This window comes from Tubulanus polymorphus, chromosome 5 (assembly GCF_964204645.1).
Source record: "Tubulanus polymorphus chromosome 5, tnTubPoly1.2, whole genome shotgun sequence".
Classification (NCBI taxonomy): Eukaryota; Metazoa; Nemertea; class Palaeonemertea; order Tubulaniformes; family Tubulanidae; genus Tubulanus; species Tubulanus polymorphus.
This window is the reverse complement of record NC_134029.1, coordinates 6172435-6192958: the sequence shown is the minus strand read 5'-3', so window position 1 is coordinate 6192958 and position 20524 is coordinate 6172435. Positions and strand designations below refer to the sequence as shown.

The 20524-nt window shown below is 40.0% G+C and overlaps 2 protein-coding genes across 2 annotated transcripts; one reads left to right on the top strand and one right to left on the bottom strand.

Moving 5' to 3' along the window:
* Positions 1 to 2291: 2291 nt before the first annotated feature.
* Positions 2292 to 6242, top strand: LOC141905130 (N-acetylgalactosamine kinase-like). Its single transcript, XM_074793903.1, has 9 exons — positions 2292 to 2380; positions 3037 to 3125; positions 3252 to 3375; positions 3616 to 3853; positions 4124 to 4222; positions 4305 to 4457; positions 4716 to 4926; positions 5055 to 5256; positions 5614 to 6242. Exons 1-9 carry the CDS (start codon positions 2331 to 2333, stop codon positions 5819 to 5821), a joined length of 1374 nt encoding a protein of 457 aa, XP_074650004.1. The 5' UTR covers positions 2292 to 2330; the 3' UTR covers positions 5822 to 6242.
* Positions 6243 to 10894: 4652 nt separating this feature from the next.
* Positions 10895 to 15877, bottom strand: LOC141906032 (5-hydroxytryptamine receptor 1D-like). Its single transcript, XM_074795180.1, has 2 exons — positions 15825 to 15877; positions 10895 to 12963 (listed from the first exon to the last, which is right to left on the bottom strand). The coding sequence occupies exon 2, from the start codon at positions 12708 to 12710 to the stop codon at positions 10971 to 10973; it is 1740 nt and encodes a 579-aa protein (XP_074651281.1). The 5' UTR covers positions 12711 to 12963; positions 15825 to 15877; the 3' UTR covers positions 10895 to 10970.
* Positions 15878 to 20524: the final 4647 nt, after the last annotated feature.

Here is a 20524-nt window from a genome sequence, read left to right as displayed (position 1 = left end):
ACATCTTTTCAGATACCGTTGCATTTAGAAAGTTCCCATGTGTGCCCTTCGCTTACTTGTCGCATACTTTACTATTATCATCCATTGACTTAACAGGCAGTAGCCCTTTTTCATTGTCTAGACTCCCGCAGAACCCCCAGAAATTCATTTTAGGGTCACTGAAAAGAAGATGAAGCTCGTTTGTTTTATTATTCCAAGTGACGCAGATGGATAATTCAATGTACGAACCACCAATTCATTCATATTTCATTTCGGAGCAGGGGGTTGGATGTGAGCCCTTCTTGCATGTTACACCGTAGACAAAATTCGTTTTATTCACCGATAGCGGACGCGCTTAAACTAAAACTGGTTGTTTGATGAGATGACCCTGCGTATAATGTTTAGTAATCTATTAGTGATAACCTAATAAATGCACGAGTAATGTCGTTTTTGAATTCGATCCAAAAATCTTATCCACCATCAACATCATTGGGGCTTTCAAACTTTCTGCTTTCGGGGGAGGTGTGTTTTTAACAAAACTGATAATCTTCATTTGTATTGGTTGAATGAATGGGTTTCTATTCAATGAAACACCATTCTAATGTATCGTTCGTCATTCACGGCGATTGTATGGTCGAAAGTCATCCTGCATCAGTCAAATACGCCGAGAAGTTTCATGTCCGCGGGTGATCAATACTACTTAAAACAATTATTCAAACACTTTTTTATCGTGAGCTATCGCGAATAAAGATATTACTAAAATCGATGTGGTGCCTGGGAGAATGAGTCTAGATGTGTGAGAAATCATTTTGCCACTCTTTCTGTACCACCCATTACGTTCAATTTGCATTGAAAATCGTCGAAACAAAGTCGCCGTTCTTTGAAAGAAATTTCCATTTGCAACCATGGAAAATGCATCGTTTATTGAGAATTCTTTCACAGGTATAACCACAACGGTTGGAAGATTCAAACCACATCCCCGGTGTAAATATATACACCACGCCGACTTCAAACCGTTTCGCGTGAACTTGTATCTACAAGTTATGAACTACGTTATTTTCAGTATTGCTGTTTTTGGTGTCCTTGGAAATGTGTTGTCTTTTGTTATACTCAGTAAGGAACGTTCGACTAATACCAGTATATTCTATCTGAGATGTCTGGCTGTTGCCGACATTTTTCTGTGTCTTTCGTATATTTCAATAGACTTTCATTATCAGTTATACAGTCGAACTTTGTTACTAGACATGACTGCTGAAATAAACCACGCGATGAAACGGATGTTTTCATATACTAGAAATTTTCAAGTTATCTTTTCGAGTATTGGAGATCTTATAACACTTCTTATAGCTATAGACAGATATATCGTTGTGTGTTGGCCTCTTAAAGCAGTCCGGGTTATATCCAAGAAGAAAGGATATGTCTACATTTCATTAATTCTGTTGATTTGTGTCTGCGATGAAGCGAGGAACTTTTTCATATATAAAACTCGTCGTTCCATAAATCCCTGTACTGGACACGAGAGATGGACGCAGAAATTAACTCCTTTTGCGAAAGACATATATTTGAAATACTATGTTGCATTCGTCCGTCTACCAATATTTGTATTTATCCCAACGACGATGGTGATAATGATAACCATTAGATTAATTTTCACGTTGAGATCGGCAGGATCTGCGAGAAAAGCCATGGCTACAAATGAATCAAGTAAACCTAACGAGCGAAGTTTAACTCTGACGTTAGTTCTGATCACATGTTTCTTTCTAATGAAAAAATCGTTTTCCATGAGAGCATCCATAACTAATCTACTTAAAACGATTAATGGTAAACTTGGAACCGATCCCACGTACATTTATATGAACGCTGTTCAAAAATTGGTAAGAATCATAGTTGCATCTACGAATTTCATCATTTACTGCGTTTCGAGACGTAGTTTTCGGAACCAACTCAAAACCTTTGTTAGCATGCTGGCGAAAAAACGTCCCTAGCTCGACATAACCCCTGAGGAAAATTAATTTTACCATTCCGCGTTTTGGCCTCTACGCGGGTTGTTCCGGGGACCAAATTGAACACTTCAAGTGGGTTACGGACTGTGCCGCGACACGTTGCGGCTGCTGGTGTCTGCGGGCGGTTGCCATTTCGGCGTTGTATGTGATTGTTTTTTTTTTTTCACTGGGCCTACTGAGATATAATAATATATATCTATGAACACTAAACGCGCCGTCGAGTCGGATGGATTCCGCGGCTTTTTGGTGCCGATGTAGAAATAAGTCCGTATCGGTGTCCGCAGCCGAAGGTAGAGACCGGCAACCAGTCTACGTTCGTCGACTCATCTCGTGTCACATGATGACAAGATGGCGGATCATGTTTATGTTGAGAAAATTGACAAGTCGAAGAAAAACAGGTAGCAATGTGTTTCGGAAAACAAATATCTGTTAACGCAATGGCAATGTTTGCAAACATAAACATCAGACAGTGGTAACATCTCGGTAATAAGGAGGACCCCCTTCTCTAGTCTCTGCCTTTGGGCTGTACCGGTAGTTGTTACCGATAACCCCTACATCGTCTGGTATCCAGAGTAGCCTAACTCCATCCGCACGGTCATCCTTATTCAATGAAATTTTATTGCTAACCGAGTTTACGTATTCGAAGTCAAAATTTTTTTTAATAAAAAAAATATGTAAAATATGACTCTAGAAGGTATTTATTAGTAGATTTCAATTGTTAAAATCGATAAGGAATAAATAAATATGCTATATTTCATTTCATCTCGGTAAAATGTGTCATCTCGGTAATAAGGATGGCCCTATGCGCATTCTCTTCAGCGCTGAATTCTAGGATTTAAGAATAGGCCTACCAGCTTTATCTTTGTGGACAAACCTAAAATATATTATTTAATAATTCGTATTGTAACTCAGTTTTTCTTGCTCATTTGAAAATTCTTGGTAGGCCTAATGAAACAAAGTAGCTGTATTATTCAGAGTTATGTATTGTCCACAGTAAACTGGTATTATATCCCTGCTATTTCATCAATCTCTTGATCATATGATTTGATTTTAGGTACCATGAAATTGAAAAGCGTTTTATCGACAAGTATGGTAAGCTGCCAAGTTTTTACGCCCGTGCGCCTGGACGTGTTAACCTAATTGGTGAGATCTTGTTTACATTTCCATTATAGAGGGCCGTTTCTTGATACCTTCTCGTTCTGATCTGGTCACAAATATATTGCTGTTATTTGTATCCCGTAAATATTCATTTTGTGATTTTATTTTCAGGCGAACATATCGACTATTGTGGCTATGCTGTTCTACCGATGGCCTTGGAACAAGACATAATCATTGCTGTGGCAGATAATAATGTCGGAAAAATCAACCTTTGTAACTTCGATCTTCAGTATCCGTAAGTGGCCAAGATGTTTTTGGACTGAGATACCTTCAGTTAAGATATTCCCATATATATATCAAATTTTTTATGAGACCTTAGCTTTTTGTTTTGTATGTCTGGTCTGCATCTTTCCATAACTTTTTCAGAAAATTCCCCATGATATGGCGATGAATTATTCAGTGTTTAGGCTGATTCATTTCTTCGAGCGTTGAAATGTAAAGAATTGAATGGCATTGAATTCGCTTTTCATTACAGGCCATTCTCTGTTGATGTCGATGCAATAGAAATCGACCAAAATCAGCCCCAATGGTATCATTACTTCCTTTGTGGCTATCGAGGTATTGCTGAACAGATCGGGACTAGTAAATTATTGGGAATGGATGTGCTTCTTTGTGGATCAATTCCTCGCAGCGCCGGTTTGTCAAGCTCTAGCGCTCTAGTCTGTGCTTCAGGACTGGCTACTATGCATTTGAATAAGAAATCGTTTTCACGGGTACGTGTGTAAGAATTTGTTTTTGAATCTACACATGCTATGGAACTTTCCTCATACACTTACGCATGGAAGAAATGTCAGTGTTTATAGATGGGATATGTTGTTCCTAGAACTCATAGGCTCACATTCCCGATTAATGACTGTAATACCTCCGACAAGGCTGCTAACTAGCTGTAGACTTTTCACTCGAGAAATGCTAGAAAATTAATTTTACTGTTAACTGAAAATCTTTGTGAAATTGATCTGGTAGAACATTCAATTTACTTTCAGTTAGAACTAGCTGACATATGCACCAAGTGTGAGCGATATATTGGAACAATAGGTGGAGGCATGGATCAATCCATCTCATTTCTAGCCGAGTCTGGAACTGTGAGTTTTCTCTATCTATATCATTCTGATTTGTCATTAAAATTTGATCATTTCAAGAGTTTTTGTTGTTATCTATTCGCAGGCTAAGTTGATAGAGTTTAACCCGTTGAAGGCAACGGATGTGACATTACCGACCGGGGTAGCGTTTGTTGTTAGTAATTCATGCGTAGAATTGAATAAAGCGGCGACATCCCAGTTTAACACTAGGGTCGTTGAATGCAGACTCGCGGCACAGGTAACATCAAAAACGAATACAGCAATTGACTCCTTAATTGGAGTGTGACAATTGTGTGAATCATTTGACAGGAACTTATTCCAGGTTTGGAGAGTCATAGATTAGAATTGAGCTCAAAATTACCGAAGTCATTTCAATAGATGATTTCCATGATAGTATCTATAACCTAATGAGGCTACGAACCCTGTATTAGATTGTGATCGTAATTTTGAAACAGAATTGCAAAAAACATCAAGTTGTGGTTCATTTCAATTTCAGGTTATCGCGAAAACAAAAGGTTTTCCTTGGAAAGAACTGAAAAGGCTGGTAGACGTGCAGAAATCGGCCGGCTTATCACTGAGCGATATGGTTCTCCTTGTCAATGATGTATTACATAAAGAACCCTATACTAAAGAAGAAGTGTGCAAAATTCTAGAGGTCACCGCGGATGAATTGAATGGCTTGAGTCTTAGTCACAATACGTTACATGGTAATTTATGATGTGTGATTTTGAATGACACGCATGCAATTTATGATGCTGATTGATTGATCGAGATTATTAGATCGAGCTACATGTATTCGAACTAATTCGAACATCCTGTTATATATGTATTTCAGTCGATAAATTCGAACTACATAAGCGAGCGAAACATGTCTACAGCGAAGCCAGAAGAGTTTTGCAGTTTAAAGAAATTTGCGACGATAACCGTTCGAATGCGATTCAGCAGCTCGGACAACTGATGAACGAAAGTCACGCTAGTTGTAGAGATCTATATGAGTGCAGCTGTACCGAACTCGATAGTCTTGTACAAATTTGCCAGTGCGTTTGAAATTCAAAATCTTTAAAAACCATACAAGGGAATCTTGTCGTTTTGGGTCGAATTTGACTTATTTCATACTGAGTATAGAGTAGGCAAAATGAACGAGGTCATTCATTTATTACGTACGCATAGGGGTCAGCGCAATTGCGTACTGTAATGCTTAATGTATGTGAAAAAATGGCCGATTTTGCGTACAGAGGGGGAGGGGGGTTGAAAAATTCAAATTTCATGCGTACGTAATAATTGAATGATCCCAACATGATTGTAATGAACTGGAGCCAAAGTGACTCAAAATGCTATGAAAATGAGCCTACTTTATCTTGAATAATTATACTAATAAGATTTTCTCATTTCAGGAATTCTGGTGCAGCAGGAGCTCGGTTGACCGGTGCTGGTTGGGGCGGGTGCGCTGTCTCATTAGTTTCTGTAGATAAAGTCGACGAGTTTATGAAAGCAGTCAGTACATGCTACTATCAAAGCACCGATCTACTCAGGAGCCAAGAAAAAGTAGCATTGTTTTCCACTCAACCCGGGGCTGGCGCTGCGCTTTACAGCGCATTCTAGTCAAATGGTCTTTAGAAATATCATAGGGTATTTTCGTCATATCTTTTAACGGAATGTAGGGTTTAATTATGCAAAATGAAAAAGAATATTGTGTATTTACCTATTTTAATATTTCAAATTTAAATAAAAGGATATATTATTAACTTATTGGTTCTTCTAATATCATAAGCATGTGCATGTGGTCTGTTGGCAACTTTACTGTTGTGGTTTAAACAATTGCTGCATAGGTTACTGACCTTTTAACATTCCTTAAGAATCTCTCAATAATCAAGATATGTACTTGTACTTTGAACTTAGTTGTTACTTAATTTCCGCTGGTGCTTTGATGACTGTAAGACACAAGACAGTCTTAAAAACTTCTTAAGATATTATTGTTCGTATAAGGTATACGTTCGTCTATGAATGTGTAGTCAGAAAATAAAGAGCGATACCTTTCTTTTAAATGAATCTCTCTTCATGCCTTTATTTCGTCTCGATTCTGTTACTCGATATTGTCTGACAGTCGTTGGAATGGCCTAGGAACCCGGTACGTACCTTGTACTATCACCACATCGTTTTCATTATAACGTTAGTTTGGGCTGAAGATAGTTGCGTCCCATATGGCCGGTCGGGTCATTAAATTCAGTGAAGAAATAAGGTCAAATCCATAAACGAATAATAACGTTAGTTCCATGACACGTTTTTTACTAGTATAAATTTCGATTTTTTAATTCGAAATTTGGGCTTTTCTTAACTCACGTGCGCCCGCTATATTTGCAAAATTCACACTATGGCGCAACAGTTATCTTTCTTCAAAAACAATGCCGAAATACGATACTGCCTTAGCAAGCACGATACGCGTGACTGACCAGATACATTAATTTGTTCCACTGTGAACAACGTGACTTCAACGATGTTGTAATAGTTTTTTGTCGATATCGCCCTAACTTTGCACCCATTCGACGAATAGTTTGGGAATGACGTTATCGTGTTTGCTTAGACCATAGAAGTGTTCGCTTACACTTCTATGCTAAGACAGTATCGTATTTACATATATCGAGTTACTTAGTCGAAATTCGAGTTAAAAAAACTTCGAAATTTCGACTTAGAAAAGTGAATCATATGGCCAGCAATTCCGTAGGTTTCAACCTTCATGAAAATTCGCATTATACAAATGAAAAAAAAAATGCATGATTCATTCTGATTCACTTCACGTGTAAGTTGTTTATATCCGAAATTGCTGTTGTCTGGAACAAACCAACCATGGTTGGTTACCTATCAGCGTATCTCGACGCAATCAATATTCGCTCACCGCAGGCGGCTCGCGGCCTTCATCGGTCAGTACCGGATGGAATATTTCATCAGCGGGAAGTCAGCCGTGTTAATAACCCGAGGTCTCGTCGTATTATCGCATCATTTCTGCTGATATAAACAATCAAATCGATATATATGGTCCAATATCATATCATAATTAATAAATCAGACATATTACTGGCGCTTGGTTGCGTTCGGCCTCCAACTGACGGCGGGTGCTGTCTGGGCAACAAGTAATATATCATCCCGCAAATACATTATACACCATGACGAATGTCGAAAGAACCCAAACAAACATAAAACTGGGTTCATGATGGATTGCAAATGATTGAATACAGACGAAAGACTAATGACACGGTGTCTCTGAATGCTCTTAGCGATATTGATAAATTCCATACGGATTTTCATTCCGAAACTTTGGCCGGGATTATATTCGATGAAATCTTCATCTTTCAAACGGGGCTTCGACGACAAAAGTCAACTGATCTACATGTCCCAGGCAGTCGTTCGCTGGCGTCGCCGGTGAAACGGATTCTCTCGCTGTCGCCAGAATTCATACTTAGTTAGCTCGTGAAGAGTCGACATCATTAATCATGCAACTCTCGTCGATCGTTTGGCCCTGTCGGTTGCTATACATGGTTAATGTACTGTTAAATCCTATCTACCGAACGCTCCGTTCTCCCGACAGAGATCACCATAAACGGCATAATATTATGCGATTCGAGCTAAATAATCCGCCCGACTTTTTATCTATTTCCGATAATCCTAAAAATATATGGGTCTTCGTCGGTGGTGCGTAAGTGCATCGCGCATACAGTTGGTGGAGTTCGATGACTCCTAAGACGGTGAAATCATTTTCTATCTGGCAATGTCCTAAAAAACACACGTAAGATAACATCAATAAGTATATTGATAATTGGTAATAGATGTTATCTGGCACGCATGAACCTGTAAAGGCTTTGGAGAACTTTTTATATCGGGTCAAACTGCGTAGGGTTTTCGTGATGTTGTTTTCCCGAGTCTTTCATATACGTCATAATCTTATTACAAACGCTTTGCGTCAATTCCGAGGAACTTCTGACAGCCAGGCGTCGTCTCTCGATGGTGGTGATGGCCAACGCGATTTTTCTCGCAGAGAAAAAAAACCTGAAGCGTGGCAAACTAAGTTACTTATTTCATTAGGTCTGCGTGTTTCACAAAGACGCCAAATAAATATGTAATTCGCAAGGGGAAACACTTCGGCGCGCAGGATAGAGACTACGTAATACGCGTGTACTTTACCCGAGTTTGATATTAGCCCGGCACATCCGCTACATAAAAGAAAAGAGGATACTTTCTGATAAGAGCGCGCGACGTTCCTCGAATGAAAATTAATGGAACTAAAAGAATGCTACGCGATTGGCTTTCACTAATCTTTCGCAAAAATCCTGTAAACAGTCGACGCAAAGATAACGACCGAGCCGCGGGTGTCAGGCATTCTTCTTAGCCACAGAATGTCGTTCGCAAATGCGACTTTTGATATTTTGATCAAACATCCTGCCTCCAACTGATAGAAAGAACAGACAGCAGAGAAGTTCCGAGTTCATCAGATAACATCAGTGGGAATCAGCATTTTTTTGCTTAGCAATTGTACGGCGGTTTTCGATTACCTGATGTATTCTATTCTAGTTTTTAAAAGATTTGAATACTTATTAGTTTATCAGTCATTGCAAGAAATGGGCATTAGAATCGACAGCAACAAGATTGACATTTTTTTCAACAAAATTACTTTTTGCTTTACCGGTCATTGTAAGAAATAGGCATTTGAATGGCCAGCTTCGTGTAATAATAAGATCACGTTTGCTTTTGAGAAACGTTTGAAAAGGTTAGGTTTGCTGCGCACGAACGTGTTACATTATATTGTACGATAAAAATGATGTTGCACTACGTTTTTGATTTGAATCCATTATTGATCTACTGAAAATCTTAGATCCGTGATTTTAAATGTAAGAACGGGCCGTGGGGAACGGAACAAAATGCTTTCCGCATTTGTTGTCATAACGTAAGGGGAGAATATTGGTGATTTTCCCGTGGAATGATATGCGATATGCTCGGGATATAACTAGATTTTTGCGTAATGTGAACTAAATGCCGCCGTCCGAAAACGACAGCGGTATTTTTCATATGATACGTCCCTTGGTTCTGGGTAATTAAATCACCACTGCAGCCAATGAAGCCAATACTATCGAGTTGAATATTCAATAGGGGATTATAGGGGATCATATTACTAAAGATTATGTTCACGTTCTCGGTACATATGAATAGTCGTTTGCTGAATTATATATTTGTTATAAATGGCGTTATCTATCCGCGAAGATGCATATATACTTTATACACGTCGATGTATCGCGATTCATCATAGTCTAATGAACGTGACATCCGGGTCGTTTTTACAGACGAGAATTCGCTATCAATTCGTAATCATGTCGCCGCGAAAACAACGCGTTTTGCATTCATCAACGCCCGTCTGGACCAAGTGTCAACAACAATTCCGTACATCGAATTGATGAATGATAAACCGAACGTCGCTCGCTGGGAATTGATGGTTCCACCTTTGGATGCGACGGTTCACTGTCGCGCGATAAATAAACGTAAAAATTAGATCTGTAGATATCATAAATTGCTTCAGTGCAACTTATATTTCCCTGTTGGGGATGTCGACAGGAAGTCACGTACAATCTTTACCATCCGATCCGTTCGGCGATTATGTTTCATGCATCACCGCCGAACATGCTAATTGTTCCGACGAGATCGTCTAACCTGTCGTCGGGGATCCTATTTGCCTCGAGCGAATTATATCTCTAAGTTTGTGTTATTCAGACCATATAAGACTCCAAAAGTTAGTCCATGGTTAAACATACATAACGAAGGCAAATCTTTGGCCTGATCTACGGGGAGGTCCTTGCCATAAGTATTTTGAAAGAATAATAGTGTCTAGTAAGCTCATTTCCTTGTGTCACATAGCTTGATGAATTTGAATACCATATATTAACTAGGTAGGGGCCGTGTGAAAATTTTCATTTTATTGCGGAGATCAGCCCTCTGGAAATATGAATGTTTCAAATTTTTCGACATTCTTCAGGTGATGTTTGCCGTATAGCGTCCACTTGATAGAATTAATTATTCAAGATTAATTTCGTTAATTGAATTACATATAGGCCATTGGAAGGTTAATACTGATGTACTGCACTGCAGAAGCGGCGTATAACTTTACACCGTGGGTACTTTATCACTGTGAAGATTGAAATTCCCTCGTGCATCATCCGGCCGCGGATAAATCCCGACAATTATTAGAACGAGAGATAGAACGCAGATCATTTAATCCCGACCAGAATTTATAAATCGAATACCGCTACACGCTACTATACAGAGCGCCGTGTCTATCAAGAGGATTGCGAACTGTAAGCATCATCTCCAGATACACTACTGGGATGTAGAAAGCGATGGCCAACATGGCACCGATAATTGAAAATACATCAAGAATATCAGAATTATGCTATTTTCGATTGAACACTCGCCACCAAGTCCTCGCGGATAAACAGCCGAGTGTAACAGATATTTTAAAAATCAATCCAGGGCCCAGCTTCATAAAATATTTGATGTCTTAATCGTGATTTCTTAATGATTTGGTTTATACATGTAACGCCGTTTCGTTTTTTTTTCAAGAAACTGAACCCGGTGGTATTTTGTTTATTAAATAAAGAAGAAGTCTTGACATGTATTGAAGAATGAAAAAGCCCCATATACTGCGGTATAAAAAGTGCGAAAATCTATATATTTCCTATTTCTTAGATGTTTTAATGTTCTAGCTAGTCTGTCAGTGTGGTGGCTCGACAAAATTCACGTTTTTACGAGGAACCCGGGGACTGACTACGATCATTTCGGAGCCATGCGAGCCGCTCATTCTTCGATCGCGCGGCAACGATCTGGTCGATTTTGGCGGCATATCTACTTGCGACCGGTCGAGAGTTATTTCGTCGACTCGCGGCAAAAACGTCTTCAAAATCGGTTTAATCGTCGCCGACTCTTCGCCGTTGGATTTCAGCCAAACCCCGCTCGAGTCCGAGTCGTCGAACTCGCTGGTACTGCTGCTCGTTCCGCGCGGTAAACTGCCCGCGTCTCCGGGCAACGCGTCGTAATTCGACCGGAACGGAGGCGACTGAGGACGGTTATGAGGCCGGATGCGTGTCATAGCTAATCCCGAATCGGTCTCGTCGTTTTTGCTACTTTTACCAGTGGTGGCGTTCCTACTGGAAGCGTTGCTCGATAAAGTGTTGTTGTTGCCTTTGTTATTACTACTGTCTAATTCGTGCAAATTTATAGTCGACACAGATATGAGATTCTCTTCTTCGTTATCGGAACAATCCGATAAATCGTCGTCGTCGTTTTCCACATCAGTCCGCTCGTATCGGCATGTATCTTTGATATTGTTACTCTGGGCTTTATATTTGATCTCCTCCAATAAATGCTGCTGTTCGTCGGAGTTATTCCGGCGCGTATTCAAGTCCATGTCGCCCAGTTTAAGTGATTTTATGTCGTGTTTCAGCTGCTCGTTGCGCAGCACGTACAGAATAGGGTTAACAATAGTTGATAAAAACGTAAACCAGGTTGTCGCAAAATCTATATATCGATAAATATACGCATTGTCGTTGCATTTGTTCCCGCAGGAGAACGCGCGGAATAGGTTGAACGCGAAATACGGCATCCATAAAATAACGTAACACGAAATAATCTGACAGCTTGCGGCAGATTTTTCCAATTGAAAAACTTCCCTGGCGGAAGTTTCGTCGATCACGACGACACCTTCGCGCAACAGTTCGACGGTAGCCTCGTTCTGCACGCGAAGCTGCTCCATTTGATTGGTCGTAGTGCGTCTGACGTAATATTTCGAGCCGCTATTGCTCGAGTGACATCGAATCTTATAATACAGATATACAATGACCATCAGTGTAGTGATGTAGATTATGAAGACGTTCACTTCGACCGCGTATTCTGATTCCGAAAATGATGAGATTCGATCCATCATAAAACTCGGCAGCGCGAAAGTCGTCAGGCAAACAGCGCTTGTTGGGGTTGACAACATACGCGGTAAAGCCGTGCTTAGCAGGCCGTGCCACCAAATTAAAACCACAGCTACCACTGTTATATTTGATTTATCCGTTCGGTGAGCCGAATCAGTGATGACCACGTAGTATCGACTGATGGCAATTGCCAACACAGATGTTACCGAAATAAACCGTAAAACCCAGCACAGATAGGAGATTAACATCGGCAAATAGGTAATGATCATCGGCCAGGGTGGTTGGGAGATATCCCAGTCGTCAGTCCACATGGCTACGATAAACCAAGGCAACACCAACAAATCCATAAGAAAGTCAGCCATTGCGAGTGATATCATAAAGGCGTAAATAGATCCCCTTAGCTGACGCCTAGTACTGATGGTAAGTGCTGCCCATGCGTTTAAGACCAACCCGCACAGAACTATTATCCCATACGCGGCCGTCATAACGGCTTGTTCGGCTAGGATATTCCTCGACATCTTCGGAGTTTTATCCATCGGCAGATATAGAACGTTTTGCGCTTTTACTAAGAAGCCGTAATCGTCGGTAATGAATGCAGATTACCGGGCATGATATACCCAGTTTGCTGGCTGGCACTTAAATATAATTGTAGTATACGGGAACGGAGATCTGTCGGGTCGAATGACAGGTCTCTATTCGGTCGCCCGCTTCCTGCGGTTTCTGCAATGATTTCGCACGGCTGGTGTTTTACGACGAGGTAAACGTCGTCTCACGGACGGCGAAGTCAGTCTGAAATATAAAGCGAAAAATAGAGAAATGATTCATTAGTCTATGAAAACATTACCACGTATAAATAATAATCGGATTGTGATAAGAAATTTGCGCGGTGCTAGTCGTAGATTAGTTCGAGCATGCCGTTATTCGACGTGGCTTCTCTTCGAATCGCGTTTTAGATTCAGTCCGATGATGCGTATTAAGGAGATAAATCAATCCTAGTAGTCTTCACTTGGTACTCGCAGATAGGGGACACTTTGTTCTGACTCGGTTACTTAATGCCTTCTGAGTAGAATTGCGGCGTTTTATCGAGTCATCCCCATAAAACCGTATAACACATCGGAACGTTATGATTTATAGAAAATAACAATGATACATTTTCAGTATTGTCCGTATAGTAAGTAACTTAGTAAATCGATAGTCTCATGGTTTGCCATAGCCTTCCATTAACTTAGTATTAGCAGTTTCAATTTCCATCGTCGATCTTAAGAGAAGAAACCATAGCTTTATGGAATGGTTAGTTTGTGATAATATGTCGAGTTCCTAAGAACTTTCTAGCCGGTTTCAAACAGCTAGATTATCTCAAAAGCAATCTAGACCCGTGACAAAAATTTGCTGTAAGTATTTTGTATCGCACTAATGCTTACAACATCGTTAGTCTATAGCTTAATGTATCGGAGTAAAATCTCTTCTGATTATAAGATTTGTTGCTACGAAATTGACAGAATATGGCTATATTTCATGACTGAAATAATAATCTGAAAGGGTCCTATCGGATGATTTATGTTGCCGAAGACCACAGTGATATTCATACGTAACATTAAAGATGCTGGAATTGATGTGGAAATTAAGTCCATATCGCACACCTGTCGAAAAATGAACTCAGCAAAGGCTAGCGCGTATGCATCATAATTATGTTAAAATAATTCTAAAACACATTTGACCGCGTCGAAAATACGTATATTCACTGTTTACATTTCGCCTAATCCACACCGCCTGCGGCGTTACAAGTAACTGGTCACATTAGGTCATTATAGTTTGCCGTTAATCAGCTGGGCGTTTGACCAAGTGGGGTCTTCGGTTAGGTCATATAAGGTTAGGATTCGAAGCGTGTCCGCAAACCGCATCGCTGAGGATTTCGTGGAAGATTTCTCTTCGAATTGACTTTTTTTTTCATTTGATCTTATCTTTCTTAGTAATCGAATTAGGATGTTTCCTCGATTTGAATTAATTATCTCATCCTGTTTTGCCAACCTGCCTTCAAATAAATGACTCGGAAACTCAAACCCCTCGATTAGTCGTTGGCTACCTCAGTCACAAAATTCGCAGGGATACGGACAGTTGTCTGTCGCTAATTTCCGCCGTGTTTTAAACAAACCCGGCCTTCTCTCCGAAATTGGCAGAACAAATGTTGGTATAGCATCAATAATGGACCATTCATTATTCGCCGTTATTTGTTCTAGGGTTTCTATATGTCTGGAATTTCTGATGTTTGCTTTGTCTCTTTCATTGATTATCTTTCATTTGTGCGAACTGGAGCATTTCGGATGTCGATCAAGTCGCTCGGTGACCATATGAAAATGGACATTATACGATATTCAAAATAAACATTGGTGAAACGCTATTTCATGTTGTAACGATATAAAGAGAATTCCACACTCGAGACGAGAAAATTGAAGTCCGATTTGCGTTAGCATTCCTGAAGAAGACTATAAGGTTATGTTATAGGTTATAGTCGAAAATTCAATAAATTACTAGCTTTAGGGAAACTTTTCGGACTTCATCGTTCTCGTTTTATTGGTGCGGGATTCTCTATATACGATATTCAACTTTTTTAGCAACATTTGATATTCCATTCGCTTAAAAAGTAGAATGTGGTATAATGATCAGTATACTATTACACAACGATGCTAATTCTAAATAAATACTATTCAGGAAATTGTTACAGTATGTATGGGAATTCTAAACAAAAACGCATGCTCATATACATATACATATGCATTCATACAAATCCGAAACCCGAGATAAGAAACCGAGAGCCTGCGTTTCAATGTTTCGTTACAATCGGTAACCGGTAATCCTCTTCTACACGGGTAAATGCCGTGTCCTGTAAAACGAAATTCTATCTCACGTGCACTTAGCTACCGAATACTTTTCATTCTGTTTCTTACGTTAGATTCATCAATAAGTGAGCGAACGCCTTTACGAAAATAACATTAAGCAACCCGCACAAGTAAGCACTGCCTGTACATATATCATTTAAAACAGCGCCGACATTTTTTTACTTTTAAATGGAAACGGTTTAAATCGTTGGGTTACCTGATCCTCTTCCCAGGTTATTGCAAACGGACCCCAGTGATACGTTTTTAATGGAATAATTAATTTTCAAATCCCGAATCGAATGATGAATTACCGGATTTGTTAACCTATTACTTAATTATGCTCTATGATGGATTTCGCAACACATACTCGATTTGACAACATATTGGACGGTATAAATATAAGAGTGTGTATATGTATTCGAATGTGATCCAGTCTGCACATATCATAAACGCGAGGGTAAAAGGCCTCTTAAACAGCTGCCGCATCGTGGCGGATTTGTTCTCTATTTGCTAACCGAATGACTACGTTAAAAACGACAGACCCAACCGTACTGATCAATTATAGTTGGCAGAGACTACAATATAGTCTACAATATAGTATAGAAAAAACAAAAAGACTATTGTTACCATTCATCAAGCTAGTAAACGCAATATGTAGTAAGACTTTAAAAATACAACCACGATGTATCCGTGTTAGTATTCGATAATGAGCGTAAACTAACGACATGATTATGAATGACATCGTATTTGGTGTTGGTTGTTATCACGACGTACCAAAAAGCACCATCGCCACGGTACTCTCCTTTGAAACGGCTCCTATTCCGAACTTGATGATACCGTGCGACTGTTGAAGTTAGGTCGCAGCTATTATCACGCACTATCAGCGAATTAGACCTCGTCAAATTCAAAGTAGCTTCAGAATACGACATTCATTGTATAGGATTCCCGGTGACATTCAAAGTTAATGGTAATCTGATTACTAATGACGCATTTTATTGGTTATCGATCAGTGAAGGTCAGTGGTCATCGCGTGGCTAGAAATCTCATTCACATTCCCATTATTCCGCGCCGAGCGATGATGAAAGCGGCTCTGGCATGCGAGGGATGTGTGTCAGCTGACGCAATATTCGGCTTTTGTCCCGGGCTCTGGCGCAGTAGTCATTGATACAGTCGAGATATGTTGTATATTTTGCCATTACGTACACGCGTGTCGTGAATAACAAGATCGAAACGTCTGACGGCAAAAAACACTAGACAACGGCTACCATTACTTAACTTTGTTACGAAAAACGTGGCGAGCTTACCAAGATAATAGTGATACTTTCTATGAAAAATACATCAGTCGGGCGGCATGCATTCACTTCTACGATATTTTCATACGTCAGCAAAATCACTTTTCATACCCAAAGTTAGTAAACGATTGGGAATGTCATTCACCAGGCGGAATAACGGTCAGTTAAGTCTGTAGACGTGTTTTTGACCAAGTCACGTAGAAAAGTCGTTTGCGGAAGATCGAATTTATCTACATTTGTCAAACGGCTTAATGACGTACGACGTAAATGAGTCGTTGAATAGGTAATCAACATTTAAATATAGGATCGAATACTCAAGTACAAAACTGTCCACTAATCCCCTAATACCCATATCACCGCCAATTAATCCTTTTTCAGAGTACAGTTTAGTCAAGTATTTGTTAGTTAGACAGCGGTTTGAGACGCGTGACGCCCTCCTAAGTTGATTTTGGAATGTCTCAAAATGAAAGCAAGTAAAACGGGGATGATTTTCTGTCTCGTATAACTATATTCATTAGCCAAGAATGTCGTCCTTATGTTTAACCCGTCGTGTGCCTTCGAGAATTATTGCCAAAACGTCAAGTTTGCCAAAAGTTCACGTTTTGAGTCTGCGGAGCATCGGAAAGGATATCATAATTTCGAGCCAACACGCCATATCGCGCCATTATGTTCCATATTATACCTGTGGGATCCTCATTATCACGTTCTGATGTTGATAATCATTAACGCCTACTGTATAGAATTTATCTACTTACAATTGCATACGTACTTAATTCACGTAAAAACTCACCTTAAAATTCAACGCCGAGTGCGCCCCTTTCCCGGGGATTTTAATGAGTCCCGATTAGCGATGTAGAATTAACTCCGTTATATTCCCGTCATCAGTATATGACTAACAATATGTATATATATATATATTAAACAGCACACAGCGTCACAGCTTCATATGTTGAAACAGAACTCACATATAAATAAATCTATATCGCTATTGTATACCGGGTCCTTTATAACAACCACCTGCTACAAGCCCCGGAATTCAACGCAGATTCAGAAACGATCAAATCCGCTCCCGCGTTTTTCTGGAATAATCCTCGCGATCGGCGCGCTATAACTCGGGGTGTAAAGTCTACAGCCGATGCGTGTTGTCGGATTTCGTCGACAAGGTTGACAGGTTTATCGAAGACGGCTTTTACGGCAGCGAATGAGCTGGCGGTAGCAGTTGTTACGCGCGATATCACCGAGAAGGCGATGTTGTAATCGTCTTCGTCTTGCGTCTGTACATGTTCGCATTTTCTTGTATATGAAAAACGGGTGCGACCACAACGCGTCGTCAGTGGTTGAAACTTTGCGACGAAAGCCAGTAGAACGTCTTCGAAACTGGTACGAAATTCATGCGACTTATAATTACCGGGTGTTATATAAGAAATATCCGATATCGATGTGGCTGTAATATATTTTCGAAAATATCACCGCGCGTCTGGAAAACAATCGGAAATCGAAGTTTCCAGAAGCGTTTAAAACGCTGGCGTTTTAAGTATCAGCGACGCAAATAAATGACTAATTATTCGACGAAATTTGCAATCCAATTGACAAAGTCGCTTTTGCGTCGATATACACGGTAGTTATCAATAAACGGTAGTTATCGGTTTTGAAACCGGTACCGGTACCGTTTAAGAACTATTATCTTCGCTAACCACGCGTCGACAAGCACCGTTGAAATGTAGCGCGCTCCGAACGCTTTCTGGCATCGGGATTACACACGACTAACGCTTATTATTCTCAGATCCTTTACCAATAAGCCCGATACTTGTCGAGGAAATGGATGTCGACTGAGCCGATTTGTTTGCCGCAGTCGGTTGCGATGGCCAATTTATTTAACCGTCGCCGATAGTCAACACGGAATATACGCTGATATGTTTGTATTACTAACAGAACGTATCACACGTCACTCGAATGGAAACGTGTTTTCGCACGAAATTGCAGCCTAGCCTAATACGTATGATATAACCCACGCCTTCATTCATCGGCAAAATCCAATATTTGAATTCGTTCGAAGTTTGCAGTACTGGTCGCCTTTTGTACTGTTATGAGAACGCTCTTGTACGTTGTTATGTATTCGTATGAACATATTTTTACAATCGCAATCTCGTTGTGATATAGATGTTTGCTAAACAAGGCCTCAATTAGCCCGCTCAATACGGTGGAAACAATTCTACTGTTTCGCCAGTTGTGCCGAAAATGATATGTTTAGAATTTGACGCACATGTTTACCAAAGCGGAAAATCGCCTCGGATAACTTGAACACGCCTACGAAGAAAGTGCAATCAACGCAAAGAAAGGCCACAATGACGAATATTGAATAGTCGCATAAATCCCATTATCAAAGGAATCAATACCTACACGTTAGACTTTGAAGACCCAATTGAAGTTAGACTCCGAAACGCCGCAAAATTCTTTATTGTCCAGATAAATATTTTCGCATTCCAGTCGTCTCCATGTGTCCACGGGACAGCCCACCGATTACAATAACGTGCAATTACTGCTTTCAAAGTGTCAGAAATCATAAAGTGCTGTAGACCCGCTGCTGTGTCGTGCTTCGAGCCAGAGGGCTTTATTTCGCGGTAGAAATGGATAAACCGTACACTCTATAAAACGAACACGCACATTACCAAGAGATATCATTTTACAATAAAAATTTTTCTCAAGCAGTCTATGTTGATTCTCAGCGATTCTCTTCCAATCCCAAACTTTCAATTCGCGACAACATGTTAACTATACTGTCTCTGCCATATTAGATCGTAATCCTGCGGGACGAATAGCATGGCTCAAAAATCATTTCACATTTTCAGACATCCAGAAGGAAATCCGATATGATATACTGGGTCCAATATCTTTCAAATGGAAATTTCGAATGAGCGGAACCGGCCGGCAAGTATAGTTATCAAGACACGGACTGAATCTGACTAATGGTACATTGCTTTACTCGTATTTCAAAATTATACTAATCTGCTTTGAAAACGCTACTCGAAAGATAGAATTTCTGATCGAAGCATACACAATTAATAGAAGGTGGAATTACATATATCCACCCGCTAAGGGTACTTCACGTCGCCTAGTCGACGAGAGCAACTCGCGCGAATTAATGGGGGTCACTTTTTATGGGTGCAAACCTCTCGTTTAAACGGAGCCAAAACGGATACGTTTCATTTGAATGTATGATGTGAGTATTGCGTATAGTCGTAGTGAGAGTGGTAAAATGAAGTACCAGAGTATGCAATGCCAATAATATACATGTTAATATCGACAAATACGAATAATGGAAAGAGTAATAAACTTGTACTTGATATTGCAATGTTTCACAAAAGGTTGGTGGAATGTTCAGTTCTATAGGATGACGTTATGTGCTGCAATACCCGTGAATAATACATAAAAACCCCCAATGAATACAAATTCATTTAAAAAAAGAGAATTGATACGAAAAAAATGTAGTTTTATTCATTATTCAGTTATCCTTACGCGACGCTTCGGGAAATACTAACACGTGTTGCAAGAATATGAAAAACGTTGCGCGATATTTTTTGCAAATATATTCTGTGTATGTGACGTATAGAATCCCTGTTGACTATACTGGCAGAGATTCGGTTCGACCACTTCGATACTAAAGTGGCTCGAGAGTACGTTTAACAGCCAACACGAGCAACCACGGTTTCGAGCATCCTGTAGACACTGTCGAAAAATGGTTGTCATCAATTATACGAAAACATGTTGTCACTAGACGACTAATGAATGCTCATTCGGCTGCCCAGAATACTGTATTAAGTATACCACCACACATCCATACATAAATACATACGACGAAGTTCATTATCAACTCGTTAATTCTATCTAGACCCGTATTCCCTTTCCCTGTGTCGTCTCCCTGTTTCTCTCGAGTGGCCAGGTCACCGCGGAGATCGTGAATCTGGCCGTGTCAATTTACTACAATCACTGTCACTTTCTGCTTCATTGATAGAGTTTGTCAGCTTCGTTTACGGGCGACACGGTTCCCCGCGGAGACTGGCGCATTTCATCCAAAATGCATAGATGTCAGGTAATACATAACGGGATATAAGTAATCAGGTAACGAATCAGTTACCTAGATTAATCAATCGTATTCAACAAACCCATCTGATACGGGCCATA